This window comes from Rhinopithecus bieti, unplaced genomic scaffold, assembly GCF_001698545.2.
Source record: "Rhinopithecus bieti isolate Rb0 unplaced genomic scaffold, ASM169854v2 scaffold_46389, whole genome shotgun sequence".
Taxonomy (NCBI): Eukaryota; Metazoa; Chordata; class Mammalia; order Primates; family Cercopithecidae; genus Rhinopithecus; species Rhinopithecus bieti.
In genome coordinates, this window is record NW_016818836.1 from 130776 (window position 1) to 146947 (window position 16172).

General features: G+C 47.5%; 1 protein-coding gene across 2 annotated transcripts; it reads right to left on the reverse strand.

Moving 5' to 3' along the window:
• Window positions 1-7115: 7115 nt before the first annotated feature.
• Window positions 7116-14180, reverse strand: CD8A (CD8 subunit alpha). Of its 2 annotated transcripts, none has more exons than XM_017857570.1 (6): window positions 13247-13892; window positions 12792-13158; window positions 12116-12226; window positions 11804-11914; window positions 11001-11031; window positions 7116-8477 (listed from the first exon to the last, which is right to left on the reverse strand). In XM_017857570.1, exons 1-6 carry the CDS (start codon window positions 13416-13418, stop codon window positions 8391-8393), a joined length of 879 nt encoding a protein of 292 aa, XP_017713059.1. In that variant the 5' UTR covers window positions 13419-13892; the 3' UTR covers window positions 7116-8390. The 2 variants fall into 2 exon arrangements, with proteins under 2 accessions (XP_017713059.1, XP_017713060.1); XM_017857571.1 differs by having other exon boundaries at window positions 7118-8477; window positions 12805-13158; window positions 13247-14180.
• Window positions 14181-16172: the final 1992 nt, after the last annotated feature.

Here is a 16172-nt window from a genome sequence, read left to right on the forward strand (position 1 = left end):
ACTGGGCACTGTCCCGAGTTGTCTGTTGTTGTTTTGAGACAGACTCTCACTCTGTTGCCTGAGCTGGAGTGCAGTAGCCCAGTCTCGGCTCACTGCAACCTCCACCTCCTGGGTTCAAGCGATTCTCATGCCTCAGCCTCCCGGGTAGCTGGGATTACAGGCATGTGCCATCATGCCCAGCTAATTTTTTTTTTTTTTTTTTTTTAGTAGAGACGGTGTTTCACCATGTTGGCCAGGCTGGTCTCGAACTCCTGACCCTCAAGTGATCTGCCCACCTCAGCCTCCCAAAGTGCTGGGATTACAGGTGTGAGCCACTGCACCTGGCTATATCCCAAGTTTCTGAGTTGGGAATTGTTTTAATGTTTCCAAGCTGCTGCCCCCTCTAGCGGACCCTCCTGTGCACAGTGGGGACCCTGCCCTGTGTACTGACCAGAGTGGCAGTGAGTGCATAACTGGTAAAGTAGGGCCCGGAAACAGCTCGATGAACAGGCTGCTGGAGGGGCTGGAACTTGTGCTGTCAGCATTACCAGGGAAGACCAGAAACTGAATTGCCTTGTCTTCTATGGCAGGCCAAGGTTGTAGAGACCAAGCATTTATCTGTACTGCTTTTGTATATTTTTTAAGAGAAATGGTGTTACCTGAGATTTTAGGATGTTTCTTACCTATGGAAACCCTTGTGGTCCCACCCAGTCAGGTTGGAGCTAGTGGCCCAGGTAGTATAAGAAGAGGCCTGGCAGGCCAGTCCAAGGTCTGACCACCTTTCCCTCCAGCATTTGGGCTCCTCAGGACTCAAAGTGTGGTCCGTGGACCAGCAGCATCAGCATCACCTGGGAGCCTGTGAGAAATGCAGAATCTCAGGCCTCAGCGCAACCCTGCTGAACCAAAATCGGCATGATCATGAGAAAACGGGCTTCCCTTACAAGGAGTGTCCTGGATGCTTCCTATTTCAGGAAGTATCCTCCCTCTCAAATGTGGCGGGTCAAGATCACACATACTGAACAGAATTTCCCTTGAGGACTAAGGGCAAATCTGTTAGTCATCAAGAAAATTTATATTTAGTGTGCTTTGAACTCTAGTTATTGAAAAAATCTGTATTTCTTTAAGCATCTAGGTAATTGAGGGAGTACTGTATTTGCAGTATAGTAAAATGCATTCATTTTCTACCCCCTCCACCAAAACAGGGAAGGTGAGCATCAAAGATGGAAAACAATTTTGGTAATGACAAAATAAGGACTAAAAATGCGTCTTTAAACAAAACAGCTTGATGCTTCTCACCCCCCAGCAGAGAAACTTGATAATAAACAATATCCCAGCAGAAGATAGGCTTTCTTTACTTTTCTTTTTCCTTAGCACCCAGTAAGAAGCTTAATCGCATAACCCTGTGTACACAAAATTTAGAATTCTGAAACATTTTACAAAACAATAGTGCTACAAATGTGCGATGTGCTATTTTATTTTTAATGCTCCCCAAGACTAATTTGATTTCGTGACCTGCTAATGAGCCAGTTTTGTTGTTGTTGTTGTGGTTGGTATTTTTTTAATAAAGTATATTATACTTTTTCTTATAAAGTATATTATACTTTAAGTTCTAGGGTACATGTGCACAATATGCAGGTTTGTTACATATGTATACTTGTGCCATGTTGGTGTGCTGCACCCATCAACTCATTAGCACCCATCAACTCATCATTTACATCAGGTATAACTCCCAATGCCATCCCTTCCCACTCCCCCCTCCCCATAATAGGCCCTGGTGTGTGATGTTCCCCTTCCAGAGTCCAAGTGATCTCATTGTTAAATTCCCACCTATGAGTGAGAACATGCGGTGTTTGGTTTTCTGTTCTTGCGAGAGTTTGCTCAGAATGATGGTTTCCAGCTGCATCCATGTCCCTACAAAGGACACGAACTCATCCTTTTTTATGGCTGCATAGTATTCCATGGTGTATATGTGCCACATTTTCTTAATCCAGTCTGTCACAGATGGACATTTGGGTTGATTCCAAGTCTTTGCTATTGTGAATAGTGCCGCAATAAACATACGTGTGCATGTGTCTTTATAGCAGCATGATTTATAATCCTTTGGGTATATACCCAGTAATGGGATGGCTGGGTCATATGGTATTTCTAGTTCTAGATCCTTGAGGAATCGTCATACTGTTTTCCACAATGGTTAAACCAATTTACAATCCCACCAACAGTGTAAAAGTGTTCCTATTTATGAGCCAGCTTTTAAAACCTTGCATGATGGGACAGTGATGCAGTGGTCCACTTATCCACCATACTTCTTTGAAATCTGTCAATATATCTATGATAGAAAGTACTTAAAAACAACAGCAACAAAAAACACTTTCCTTGTAGCAGTAGGGTATTTCGTATCCTTGTGAGCCTTCTATGCTAGCAAATGTGGCGATACATCTCAATGTTAGAAGGCTTGTATAATCCAGAGCTACTAATTACTGAGCTCTCGTGTGTCAGGCAATGTTGCATTTATTTAGCTATACTTCCTTTCAGCTTAGAAAAGTACAAAGTGCTTCATGCTAAACATTGGCATGTAGAATCCTTTAATAAAACGACATGTATTTTAACATGTGGTATGACATCTTAGCAGTCACTCATCTAACAGATTTTTAAAATTCCACTCTGCTGGGCACTGAGATGAAAGCCTACAATCTGCTGGAAAATACAGAAAAGTAGAGCCAAGGTCCTGTAATGAGGTTAATAACAAGAGGGTGCTGGAAAGGAAAGGAGAGCTGTAATCGTGTGTTTTTAAGGCCTACTCTAGCTATAATGGGAAGAAGGGTGGTTGGGGAAGGGACAGGCTAGAGCCAGGGAGGACAGTATGTAATTAAGGTCAATGTGAATATTTATTGAGTATTGGTCTCGGGTACTCTTGGAGGTCTCGGATAGAGTGGTGAACCAGGCAGACTTGTTCTCTAAGTGAGAAGCAAGGTCATGAAGGAAATACAGGAAGGCAACGTGCTCATCATACAGTGCTCTGAACCTCCCATTATTTAGAGAAGCAGTATTAGGTTCTTGTCTCAAGTGATAGTGGGCTTCCTTGCTCTAGCATTTTAACTGTATTCCCACTTCTCTCTATTATCTATGTTTTCTAGAAGGATGAATTTCTAACTTTGCCAGTCTCTATATCGGGCTCCTACACTGTGCGGGTTGTGTAAAATTCTCCCAAATTCCACTTGGGGCTGGCCTTTTTACTCTCTTAAAAGACATTTAGTGGCTGGGCATGGTGGCTCATGCCTGTAATCCCAGCACTTTGGGAGGCTGAGGTGGGGGGATCACTTGAAGTCAGGAGTTCGAGACTCCTGACTCAGGAGTTCGCCTGGCCAACATGGCGAAACCCCATCTCTACTGAAAAATACAAAACTTAGCTGGGCACGGTGGTGTGCGCCTGTAGTCCCACCTACTTGGGAGACTGAGGCAGGAGAATTGCATGAACCCAGGAGGTGGAGGTTGCAGTGAGCCGAAATTGGGCTACTGCACTCCAGCCTGGGCAACAGAGCAAGACTCTGTCTCAAAATAAATAAATAAATAAATAAACAATAAATAAATAGGACATTTAGCCACCATGCAAGTGTTGGATCCATTCAAATGAAGGATTCTGGTGTGTCATTTCCCCTGTGAAGTAAAAATATTTCTTAGAAGACATGTCCTCAGCATTCAAGACTAAGCTCTCCCCTTCAGAATAGATTAGAAAAGCATTTTAGGTTTTCTTTCATTCTTAAGCACAAGACTATGTTGCCTTTAGTTATTTCAGATATTTCAGATTAGTGAGCTAATCTGCCCTAAAGAGGAATTTCACAGGAAATTATCAAATTGTCTTGAAAACTTTCAAGGATGACTCAGGAAATGTGGGGCTGAGGGCCTCTGTCCTTCCTAGGGTGTGCCGTTAGGACTAGGCTTAGTGGCAGGTGTGGAGCAGGTAGCATGGGGTTTGTATGGTGGCTTCATGACCATCAGGGTCCCAGACTCCTTTCTGCTCCATGGCCTTAACATACGACCTCAAATTTACCCTTGTCTAATCCTAGCTGTGTTCCAGGCAGGAAGGAAGAGGAAAGTGGGTGGGGAAAGGGTGAACTTCCCCATTAAGATAGCCCCTCTAGGAGGCCTTCCTGGAAGTCCCATCTGGCAACTTATTCACTGTGTATGACTGCAAGGTTGTCTGGGAAACGTGGTCTTTTAGGTGGATGCATTACCACCTTTTCGGATTCTAATTGTGTGGTCTTGGGCAAGTGATAGAAACTTCCTACACTTTTGCTTCCTCATCTGCAAAGTAGAATGATAGTAGTTCCTATATCATAGTTTCGATGAGACCTAAATGAGATACTGACCTATGGTAAATGTTGAATAAACTGGTAGTTTTATTAAGTCAATAAAACATAAATGACATTTGCAGACCATGGTCAGCTAAGGGGGAACAGAAAAAGGGGAAATAGTAACTGGCACACAGAAGTGAGATGTGTCTGAAGGGATGGAGGGGCCTTCAGTAGGTGCCGAGATGGCAAAATGGTACAGCACACTTCTTTTCCTCCTCTGCCCTTCCTCAGCTGCCCAGAGGATGACAGAGCTCCCTTGTGGAATGAATGGCCATAGCCATCAACAGCAGAAGTCAGGTGGTGGCACTCAGGATTCAAGGCTGAGGGGAATTTCAAATGACACAGTGCTGTCAGGGACTGAGTCTATCTGGGACGGAGGTTTCCTGAGATGTTGCCCTGCCGTGCACTGGGTGCTGAGATCCTAGGATATATGTAATACATATATATCGATCAGAAAGGGCTACTGTTTACCTTTTTGGGGAAAGAACAGAAATGAGAAGAATCAGACTCAAGTAGCTGCATTCAGAGTATAATCAATACGACACTGGTTTAGAAAAATTCAGTACAAGTTCATTTTTTCAGCATATATTTATTATTTGCTTTCCATGTTCCATGAGCTGTTCTAGGCAACTGAGAAAACATGTATAAACTCATATACTTTGAGGTAGGGACTATTATTAGTTCCATTTTATAAGTGGGGAAACTGAGGGATCAAGACATTAAGTCGCTTGCCAGATAACTCATAGTTAATAAGTAGCAGAGACAGGAGGCTGGTTTATTTTGTTTTTGTTTGAGACGGTTGTGCTCCATCGCGCGGGCTGAAGAGTGGTGGCATAGTCTTGGCTCACTGAAGCCTCAAACGTCTGGGCTCCAGAGATCCTCCTGAGTAGCTGAGACGACAGGTGTGCACCACCATACCTGGCTAATTTTTTTGTATTTTTTGTAGAGATGGGGTTTCACCATGTTTCTCAGGCTGGTCTCGAACTCTTGGACTCAGTCGATCTGCCTGTTGTGGCCTCTCAAAGTGCTGGGATTACAGACCTGAGTCGCTGTGCCCGGTTAAGTTAGGAGGCTGGTTTAGAGCCTCTGCATTTAACCACTATGCTACTGAGGCCTCTTTTAGTTCCCTTTGGTGGAGAAATGCTGCTCAACCCTGCTTTTAGGAGCAGCTTAAGTGGGGCTGCCCCCAGGTATTTATAAAATTGTGTGCAGAGAAGTATTTGCACACAGACCCAGGACAGGAATGGGGGCAGCTTCTGGCTGACAGAAAAGGGAGATTTCTCCCCAGCCCACTTGGATAAAGATTCATGGGGAATTTTCTAAGGTAGAGTGGGCTCTCTTAAAACCAGTTGAAAGCTGGAGAAGGAAAATGACAAATTTCTCTCTGGCTTTTCTCTTCCACGAATAGGATATGTTTTTATTAAATGAATGAATGTTAAATGAACCACATTGAGACTGGATTCCAGCAGCTGATACCAAGTTTACAGCATAATAGAGGAGTCACTTCTCTCCTTTGGGTCAAAAAAAAAAACCTGTTATGGGCATCTTCCACATACATAGTAAGAGGGTTTGTAGAACCAATGTCTCAGGCTAGCAATTGGCAAATGAAACATTGTTGAACCGGAGGCTGGCAGCTTTGAACTGTGGGTGCACCTTCTGCATGTGTAGAAGGAACAGGTTAGAGGTCTGTGGTTGTCAGTGATTCCTAAGCCTGAATTCACAGCCCACCATGAGCGTGCTTTAGGCCTGCATGGCTTGCAGATTTGTTTTCTGTTTTCTTCCTGGTCCAGAGGGCCAGCTCTAATGAATGGATGTTCCTATATTGATATTTTTAATTTCCAAATTATTGTTTACCACTTTACTTGTGGCAAGTGAAATCCTGGTTGGTTTGAGGGTATAAAAAATAGTAAGTATTTGGCCCTCTCCAGAGCCTCCCAAGGGTGGCCACTCCACCACTCACCACCACCAACTTTGAGCTCAAGGTTGAAGAGGAAATGCTGCTTGTGGCAGAAATGCCCTTTTCCTGTTTTTGCCCTGGCACAGATTCTTTGACATTCATTGGTGCTCCAGGGTTAACTTCACAAGTTTCTCCCATGAGAAGGGGAGCGACGTGTTGTGAGATGTTCATCCTTCCCCAGGGAATCCAGAGATAGCCTGGAGCCCAGGCCCTGCTTCCACAGGAGGCCTCAAAACCTGGCACCTGCCCTGACTGGGCCCTCAGTATGCTGGGCACCTCCTGGCTCTGATCAGCTGGGCTCAGGGAGGAGCGACATGGGGAATTTGTCTCATGGGTAATATCTCAACTTTCTCTTCTGCTTTAATAGACACAGGCTACTTCACTTAGGGAACGGAAAACCACTCTTGCTTTCTGTTCTCTAAAAGTATCTTGGTTTTAAAACTTGCAACAGACTTCTGGAGGGCTGATTACATGGGTGTGTTTGCTTTATGATGTCATTGAGCTGTACATTTACAACTTAAGCAATTTTCAGTACGTATATTTTACCTCAACAACAAGACAACTTTGTGAGTTATCATGAAAGGAGCATCGTCTCATCTGTTACCAAGAAAGAACAAAAGGAAGAAGGGTGATGCAGGATGAAGCTAATCTATTTTGACTGATGTGAAAATGGCAGGCTCAGGTGAAGGTGAGGACTGATTCAATAATTTTAGGTCTTTATCCTAAAGAAACAAAAATAAATGCAACATTTTAGTAGTGTTATAGTAGGAAGTTTGGAAACAACTAAATACCAGGTAATAGTTAAATAAATGATGGCACAACCAAAATAGGATGCTGTTTACCCATTAAAGAGGATACTACAAATGTTTATTCATTAAAGCCACTTATAACAACATAGTACAATCCCATTTTAAAAAGAAAGACATTTTACACGTATGCGTAGAAAATCAGGAAGAAAGTATACCATATTAACAGATTATTTCTAAGGTGAAGAATTATGAGTGGTTCTTATTTCCTTATCTACTTAAGTTTTTTCTCTCCAATGGGCAGGCATTGCTTGTACCATACAGTACGCAAGGAAGTGCGTGTTTGGGACAGCAGTTTGGGCTCTCAGCCTCCTTAAGAGAGTCAGGTCTGCCTCATCCCTGTATCTGCTAGTTGAGCAGAGGCCAGGGCTGTGCGAGCGGCTCTCCAACAATTGTCTTTACAAAGTATAAAAAGTCATCAGTGATCCCAGGAGCATGTTTGTATCTCAAGTTCAGAGATTCAAGAGGGCCTTAGTTTAACCTCACTGATGCTCAAATTTTATTTGCAAAGGAGCGGCCTCTCCTCTTTCACCGGCCCCTCTGCAATGCAAGGGCTGGGAGAGCAATTCCACCTCCATGTAGGGGTTTCACAGAGATTTTCTTTAGAGACAGAGGGATTAGATTTCAAAGGTTAAGCTCACCCCTTCATTTTATTTTAGGTCTACAGAATTTTAGACTTGATTATATTTTAAAAAAAAAAAAAGAGTCTGATGTTTACATTATATAACTCTGCCAAAGGCAGTTCTCTTTAGTTCATTACCTCCTCGAGACTCTGGGCACAGTATCCCAGGTATCAAGAAGTACTTGTTCCCTTGCAGTTGGAGACTCAAGCAACTTGCCCTGAGACAGGGTCCTTGGAAAGAAAGACCTGAATGGTGTGGAGGAAAGAGCCCTGAGCTGGGAGATAAGGTCCCTCCAGCTACTGCTCCAACCCTGACTTGCTGTGTGCCTTTGATCAAGCTGTCTCTGGGCTTTAGCCTCCCCCTTTGTAAAATGGGTGGGGAAGAGGTTGAGATAGCATGGGTGCCTCCAGCTCTGTCAACATGATTCTGAGAACTCTGCGGGTAGCTCTGGCTTGCCCCTTTCCACACCCTACCCCGATGTGCGCACAACAGTATTGTGACCCTTGTGGTGTACTGTAGATTTTACCTAGTTTTGTTTCCCGTCAAACACATAAAGAAAAAGTACTCTTTCCCACCCCACCCCCACTAAAATAATAATCTTAAGAATGAATACATAGGGAGGAAGACTGGAAAAAATGAAAGGGAAGGACTTGCTCCCTCAAAAGGAGGGATCTCAGTTTGAAGTAACGTAGTGGCTGTTGCACAGGGTTAGACGTATCTCTCCGAAAGGCTGGGCTTGCCTCCCGATTTGACCACAGGCCTGAAAGAAAGGAAAGCGACCATCATTGTAGCGAGAACCCCATCAGTGCAGCTTCCATCCAGCCATGTCCAGCCTCCCAATCCCCCAGCCTTTGAAAGGTCTGAGAACCTGCTCCTGGGGCACCAGCATGGGATTGGCTGAATGACCTCAGCACAGCACCCCTGCTAAATGCCTTACTTGCGGCATCTCATGTAATCCTCACAGCGGCCTTAAGGGTGGGCGCTGAGCTTGAGAAGTTAAACTTGCCCAAGGTCACACATCTAGGTGGTGGCTGAGCCAGGATTAAACGGAGTTAGTGTAGCTTCCTGGAACCCTTGTCAAGGTCTCCACAGAGGTGTGAGAGTGAGACTGATAACCAAAGTCATTAGCTGACCTGATTCTCAGCCCGGGAGGATCACAGGGAGAGAAGAGGATGTGAGCAAATCACCATCATCAGTCAAATGATGTTACGCTAAAAACGTGTTAGTGGCCGGGCGCGGTGGCTCACGCCTGTAATCCCAGCACTTTGGGAGGCCAAGGCGGGCGGATCACGAGGTCAAGAGATCGAGACCATCCTGGTTAACATGGTGAAAACCCATCTCTATTAAAAATATAAAAATTAGCTGGGCGTGGTGGCGGGCGCGTGTAGTCCCAGTTACTCGGGAGGCTAAGGCAAGAGAATCACTTGAACCCAGGAGGCAGAGGTTGCAGTGAGCCAAGATCACGCCATTGCACTCCAGTCTGGGCGGCAGAGCGAGACGCCATCTCAAAAAAAAGAAAAAGAAAAGAAAGAAAGAAAAAAAAAAAGTGTGAATTCAGCACCAGGCTAGCACCTCGTAGACATGCTAATTCATCATGAGTGTCATGTCTGCACTCTCAGCCCTCTAAAACCTCTCTGTTAAAGCGGAGCAGCCCACCATCATCACTAAGTATATTAACTCAGGTGTTGGAATTCCCCAGATGTGTCTAATCTGTATAGCTTTGTATTTTAAGGCAGAACTTTATTCTCAGTTATTCGTCCCAAAATGAGAGTTTTGAGAAAAGGGATGATTCTCCTACAAAATTTCCCAAGTGCACCCTGAATAATAAAAATGCTAAAACTTTTCTCTTTTTTTTTTTTTTTTTTTTGAGATGGAATCTTGCTCTGTTACCCAGGCGGGAGTGCAGTGGTACAATCTCAGCTCACTGCAACCTCCGCCTCCCGGGTTCAAGAGATTCTCCTGCCTCAGCCTCCTGAGTAGCTTGGATTATAGGCATGCACCACAATACCTGGCTGATTTTTAAAGAGTCTTTATCCCCTTGGTATATCACCTATAACATATGCATTGGAAATTCATTGCATTTTCATTGGTAAAAATAACAATGTGTAAAGTCCTGAATTTGGATTTCCTCAGAAAAATGTAAAGGCGTATAAAATGCAAACTCCAGGTATAAAATGTAAAATATTTCATCTATTTAATAGAACTGGTGTACATAATCGGTTATCCTTAACACTTCAGCCTGCAACCACGGGGAAGGTGTCTGAACTTTGGATGGAAGTTGCAGCTCCCCAGCAGTATGACCTTGGACAAATCACTAAATGTTCTAAGCCTCAGTTTCCTTATTTGTACAATGCAGGTAATCGTGACTACTTTAAAGGTTGTTATAAAACTTAAAATTAAAAAAGTCTATCTATAAAGCATGTAACATGCATTATAGGCTTTCATCAAATGGTTATTATTATTGATAATCTGAGTTTAATTGTGCCTTTGCCACTTTACTAATCCCTGAGCCATGAGATGGGACAAGGTTGCTGTGAGGATTAAGAGAGATGGGGTGTATTACCCCTATCACAGGTCTGACTAGAGCAGGCACTTGTTAGATGCTACCACAGGGATGCCTCAGCCAACGGGTGAAGAGAGGAAGTTTATAACAATGAGTGTGTGTGTGTTTTAATCATTTCAGAATGATTGTGGGCTGAAACTGGATGGGCACTCACTTGAGCTGCCAGAGAGCTAATTGTCCCTGCATCTCATTCCCCTTTTTTCTACTCCAGTCCTTGACAGGAAAACAAGGTCCTACATGACACAGAGAAATTAGGAAGCAAAGCCATTATTTTTTTGGTTCAGCTGATAAAAATTGGCTCTCCCTCAAAAAACTAGACCAGCCAAGTAGGAAAAAAAAACGGTTTTCTTAAGAAAACAACAAAACCCAGATGGAATAATCAGAATAAAGAGGAGGTCAGGTCCTCCAAGGAGCTAGGATGAATTGGGGGAATCCCTCAGGTTTTTTTTTTTTTTTAAGTTCCAGGCCAAATAAGATGGAGATTTACTGGAGTCACACTGTGTTGACACCAGCCTAACCTGGGCCTACTTTTTCTCAAGGATGCAGGCCAGATGCCAGCCTTGGCCTCTCTTTGCTCAGAAACTACCTGACTCCCTGCCCCAGGACTCCACGGCCATGACCTCTCTCTGGGAAAAGTTCCTACTATTTGCTATTGGGGAAACCAGGACCCCACCCCAGGGCTGGCTGAGGTGAGCAGGCTGAGCGTTCAAAGAGACTCACCTGGGACATTTGCAAACACGTCTTCGGTTCCCTGGATAAGGAAAAAGAAGGGAAAAGTGAGTGCCCCATCCACCAATAGTCCCCAAAGACCGTGTTTTGTTTTGCTTTGTTTTGTTTTGTTGTTGTTGATGCTGCTGCTGCTGTTTTTTTGGTTTTACAAAAAATCATTTCAGAACGATCATGGGCTGAAATTGGATGAGGCAAATAGGGAATTGCCCCTACGAATTCTCCTTCCTTTCCCCTATTTCTTTGAGGATTATAACTCTTGAGAGCAGGGTAAGGGCTTCTTATCCATCCTTCGCCTCAAGCATCAATTTTTTAAAAATTGCAACTACAGATGCGGGCGAAAGCAGAGAGCCTGCAGACCTGATCCGGCACCTCCCTTGCATGGGACCCAAAGCAGAGTAGGCGGTTCGCGGGAAGAGGGCCAAGGACGAACCTCAAACTGGTCGTGGTTTTGACTTAACCCCCCTGGGCACTTGACCCAGGGCCACAGCGGCCCCCTGCTGGCGGGCGTTTGTCGTGTGTCCCGACATGTGCGCACGCTGCGGGCTTGGCTGACCGAACGCACTCGCTGCAGCGGCTCTGGGAACAGGGCTTTGTCTACCGAAACCTCTCTGAGAGCGCAAGGAGCGGGAAGGGCTTTCTCTCATTCTGTCTCCAGGAAAAGTGCCTGTACCTGCTGGGCAGCTCGGGAGTCCCAGAAATCTCAACCCCACACCCCGCAAGGTCCACCTGGAGCTAGCAGCGCCAAAGGCAGGAGCAGAGCCGTCTCCTCCCGGCCGCGATTCCTCGGGACTTACTGTGGTTGCAGTAAAGGGTGATAACCAGTGACAGGAGAAGGACCCCGCAGGTCCCGGCCAAGGGCGCCCAGATGTAGATACCACAGGCGAAGTCCAGTCCTCTCGTGTTCACTGACGACACCAAAGACGCCGACATTTAGGAGCAGGCCCGGGACCTCCCAACCGCCCCACCATCCCAGGCACGTCTCTCCGCCTCAGGTCTCGGTTTCCCACCACTTGGACAGCCCTTGACCTACGGTATCACGGCTCCCCCTGGCATGGGCTCTCCCCGCGGTCCGTGCCGCCCCAGCTCCAAGCCCCGGCACGCCTCACCTGAGCCCCCCGCCGCTGGCCAGCACGCCTCTGGGCGCAGGGACAGGGGCTGCGACGCGGTGGTGGGCGCCGGTGTGGGTGGTCGCGGCGCTGGCGTAGTGGTGGGCTTCGCTGCAGGGGCAACAGAGCGTGGTTGGGGGGCAGGCTGGGATTATGGACGCGCCCCCGCCCCAGCCCCAGCCTTGCGCGCCTTTCCCAACGGGAACGCCTCCCACCGGTTTTCCTGGGAGAAGGGGTGGCAGAGGAGACGGGATGGGTACCCCGGAATGGGCGCGGACCCCTGTGCTCGGGCCTTGGCTTAGCCAAGAGCACGAGGCGACCGGCCCCAGCGCAGGAGCCCGCTCCCCTGCACCTGTCCTCTCTCCCCGGCAACCAGCAACCCTGGAGCGCGGGTTGATTGCTGTCCGCATTTTACCCACGAGCAAACGGAGGCGTAGAGAATTTAAGTCATTTGCCCAGAACCACGCAAGCATCCGAACTCGAGCCGAGATCGGCCGGACGTAAAACACTATCCCTAGTCCCTACTCGGCCGCACGTTAGCCTCAGTTTGCTGTGTCTGTGAAATGGGAACAATATCTAAGTCTCTTCCAGGTGCGCTAAGAGGCTTGAAAGCAGGGCCTATGTGTGGAAAACAGGTTGAGGTGAACCCCAAGCCCCACGCGGAGAGGTGCCGCACCCTGCGCCCGGACCTGGCAGGAAGACCGGCACGAAGTGGCTGAAGTACATGATGGAGTTGCTCAGGGCCGAGCAGAAATAGTAGCCCTCGTTCTCCTGGCGGAAGTCACGTAGGGTGAGGACGAAGGTGTCCCCAGACTTCTTGCCCCAGAACCGCTGGGTGTCCAGCCCCTCCGCCGCCTTGGGCTTGTTTTGGGAGAGGTATAGGAGGAAGGTGGGGCGGGCGGCGGTGCCGCGCGGTTGGAAGAGCCACGAGCAGCCCGACGTCGGGTTGGACAGCAGCACCTGGCACTTCAGCTCCACCGTCTCTCCCAGGTTCCAGGTCCGATCCAGCGGCGACACCCGGAACTGGCTTGGCCTGGCGGCGTCTGCAGGCAGCAGGCAGCGAGGCTGAGCCCCGAGTCCCGCGCCCCCCGCCCGCCCCATCCCCTGCCTTTTCGGGGGTCGCAAACTCACGGAGCAGCAAGACCAGCGGCAGGAGCAAGGCGGTCACGGGTGGGGCCATGACACGCTCCCCAGGACGCGGCTCGGCTCGAAGCTCGGGCGCCACGGGAGGCGCGCGGGAGCCGGTGGGGAGGGGAGGGGGGGAAGTTGCGCCCTTTGACCAGCCTGGAGCCTGATTTCGCATTTGAAGGATATGATGTCACCCGAAGCCCCCGCCGAGGAGAGTCACCCTCCTTTTCGCGGTTGTCGCCTTCCAGCCCGGTGAGGAGGCTGGGGCCTGTGAATGGGGCCGTCGAGGCAGCCTGGTCAGTCAACTGGGGGCAGCTGAAAACTGCGGGTTCGGGGATGAGGAAAAGGGCTTGGAAATAGTCCCTGGAAATGGTTGTGTTAGGAGAGTGACAGAGTGGGTGAAGGGAGATCAAAGATTTCAAGAAGTGAGGGCGAGAGTCGGCAGGAAAGGAGGGGAGTGTCCCTTCCTTTGCCTTCACTAAAGGCGTCTCTTGTACTGTCACCCTGGGACTTTTTGTCGGCAAAATGGGCACTGAGGGCTGAAAAGGAAGAGGAGCTAGCCACCTGCCCGCTTCTCAGGAACTCGCGCAGAGCAGCCCCAGTGTTCACCGAGGAAGGGTCCTCTCCCTTCCCCCAGGAAATTTCCATGAGGGCGGCAGCAGCCGAAGCTTTGGGTGGCAGTGTCAGTGCGCTGCTGACCTCATCCTTCCGGCCTTTCATCCAGCGGCTAAACTCACCAAACAGTCTCATCTCTTCTTGGAGCCTTTGCAACAGCCCCTACACTAGTTTCTCTCCTGACCAGTCCTCCAGCCACGTTGTTATAAAAATTATTATTCTCATAAAGGGGATCTAACAGCGTCACTCCTACAGCCTCCCATGGCCTGCATTGCTGGATGGAAACTCAACCCTCAGCTTGATTGACCAGCCCTTGGGTGCTGGCTCCTCCCAGCCTCCGCACAGCCCCCTGCCCTGCCTTTCCCAAACACCTGCAGCTGCAGCTGCAGCTTCACAGGCTTGAGGTCATTCAACCCTTGTGCTCTGTGCTTTCACGCCCTTGCACTTGCTGTAGATCCTCCTGGAATGCTGGTCTGTGAAAGCCCTGGAGGCAGCTCCTGTGCAGTCTCATTTGGACCTCATTTCTTTCACCCCCAGCTCTGGGTGCTCGGCTGGGAGGTGTGGGTGTGGGTGAATGCTTGGGTGGAGGCGGTTTTCTCTCTTCTGTCCCTAGCACACATGTGTCCCCTTCCTTTCTGTTTCTTTTTTTTTTTTTTTTAAAAAGAAAGAAAGACTGGGGTCTCGCTGTTTTACTCAGGCTGGCCTTGGGACTCTTGGGCTCCAGTGATCCTCCTGCCCCAGCCTCCTGAGTAGCTGGGACTACAGGCTCATCCTTCCTTTTTGCCTGGTTTTGTCCTGAAACCTTCTAACCCCAGTGGCATGCCCTCTTCCCATTTCTTCAAGGCTTCTGAGTCTTTCCACTTTGAATCCCATTGTGGCTGCACCTCACATTACTACTGCTTGATCCTAGAGACAAGACACCTGGCATTCTGTGTTCCACATGTCTGCCCCACCTATGAGTTCTGCTGGGTGAGGACCATGCCCCAGACTTCATGATGTGTCCTCCATCCCCAGAAACACAGCATGGGCTGAGCTGTGCTCCTTGAACTGCACTCTCCTTATCCTTGTGAGGTCCAAACTTAAGTGTTGGATGGTTTTTGTTGTTGCTATTGTTTTTTTGTTGTTGTTGCTGTTGTTTGTTTGTTTTTTTGAGATGGAGTCTGGCTTTGTTGCCCAGGCTGGAGTGCAGTGGCACGATCTCGGCTCACTGCAGCCTCTACCTCCCAGGCTCGAGTGATCCTTCCACCTCAGCCTCCTAAGTAGCTGGGACCACAGGAGCGCACCACCATGCCCGGCTGAGTTTTTGCATTTTTGGTAGAGATGGGGTTTCACTATGTTGCCCAGGCTGATCTCCAATACCTGAGGTCAAGTACTCTGCCCCGCCTTGGCCTCCAAAGTGTTGAGATTACAGGTGTGAGCCACCATATCGGGGCCTGGATGGGCTTTTTTTTCTTTTTTTAATTATTTTGATTTCAGTACCTCCTTCCAGCTCCCTCAAAGCATCCAAGATGCTTATTCTAACATGGAACATGTAACATTTTATATTCTGAAATTTTAAAAAATGTCTTTTAAGTGACAACAGTGCAATATATTATTGTACAAAAACAAACACAAAGTCCCCTGTCTCAACTCTTGTCACTGTCATCTGCTCCCCACAGAAAACCACTGTTACAGTTGAATGTGTCCCTCAGATATTATCTGTACCTAAACAGATGTTTATACATCATCTTAGACACCTCGGATTGTATGAGATATGTATTTTTGCAACATATCTTGTTTCACAGTGGAAGGAGAGCTTTCAGCAGATGTAGATCCACCTCATTCTTATAAATGGGGGCATTTTATATGGGTGTTCCATAATTTAATTCTGCTGTTAGTGGACATTTAGGCAATTTCTCATTATTGCAATGCTAGCAAGGCTGTAGTAGATATAATGTATCTGTATCACTGAGGGCTTGCACCAGTACCTGCAGCTTTTTCAAATGGAAGATGAGGGAGCTGGGAAAGAAAACACCTTTGCAATGATGATTATAACTGGCATATCGATGTATGCATGTGTGTGCGTGTGTGTGCATGGTATGTGGGTCCCTCGCTGTGTAGACACAGTGCTGTCCCTCAGCTCACATGAATGAGGGAGACGAGGAAGCAATCAAGTCCAGACAGGCCACCAACACATCAATCCTTGCTGTAGATGGTAGTTTGCTATTTTGCTCAGTACTACCAGCACTGTATCAGAAGTGTCAAATGGCCCTGCTGGCCAAAGGCTACAATCAAGAGGGTGGTAAGGAAGATGACTAGATACGAAACTGCACTT

Excerpts from the sequence above, each read along its gene's own strand:
- CD8A (XM_017857570.1), bottom strand. The coding sequence starts at position 13,418 with ATGCGAAATCAGGCTCCAGGCTGGTCAAAGGGCGCAACTTCCCCCCCT. Across the intron at positions 11,915-12,115 it reads GCCAGCGGCGGGGGGCTCAG|TGAACACGAGAGGACTGGAC; the intron begins GTGAGGCGTGCC and ends TGGTGTCGTCAG. Across the intron at positions 11,032-11,803 it reads CACCCTTTACTGCAACCACA|GGAACCGAAGACGTGTTTGC; the intron begins GTAAGTCCCGAG and ends TTCCTTATCCAG.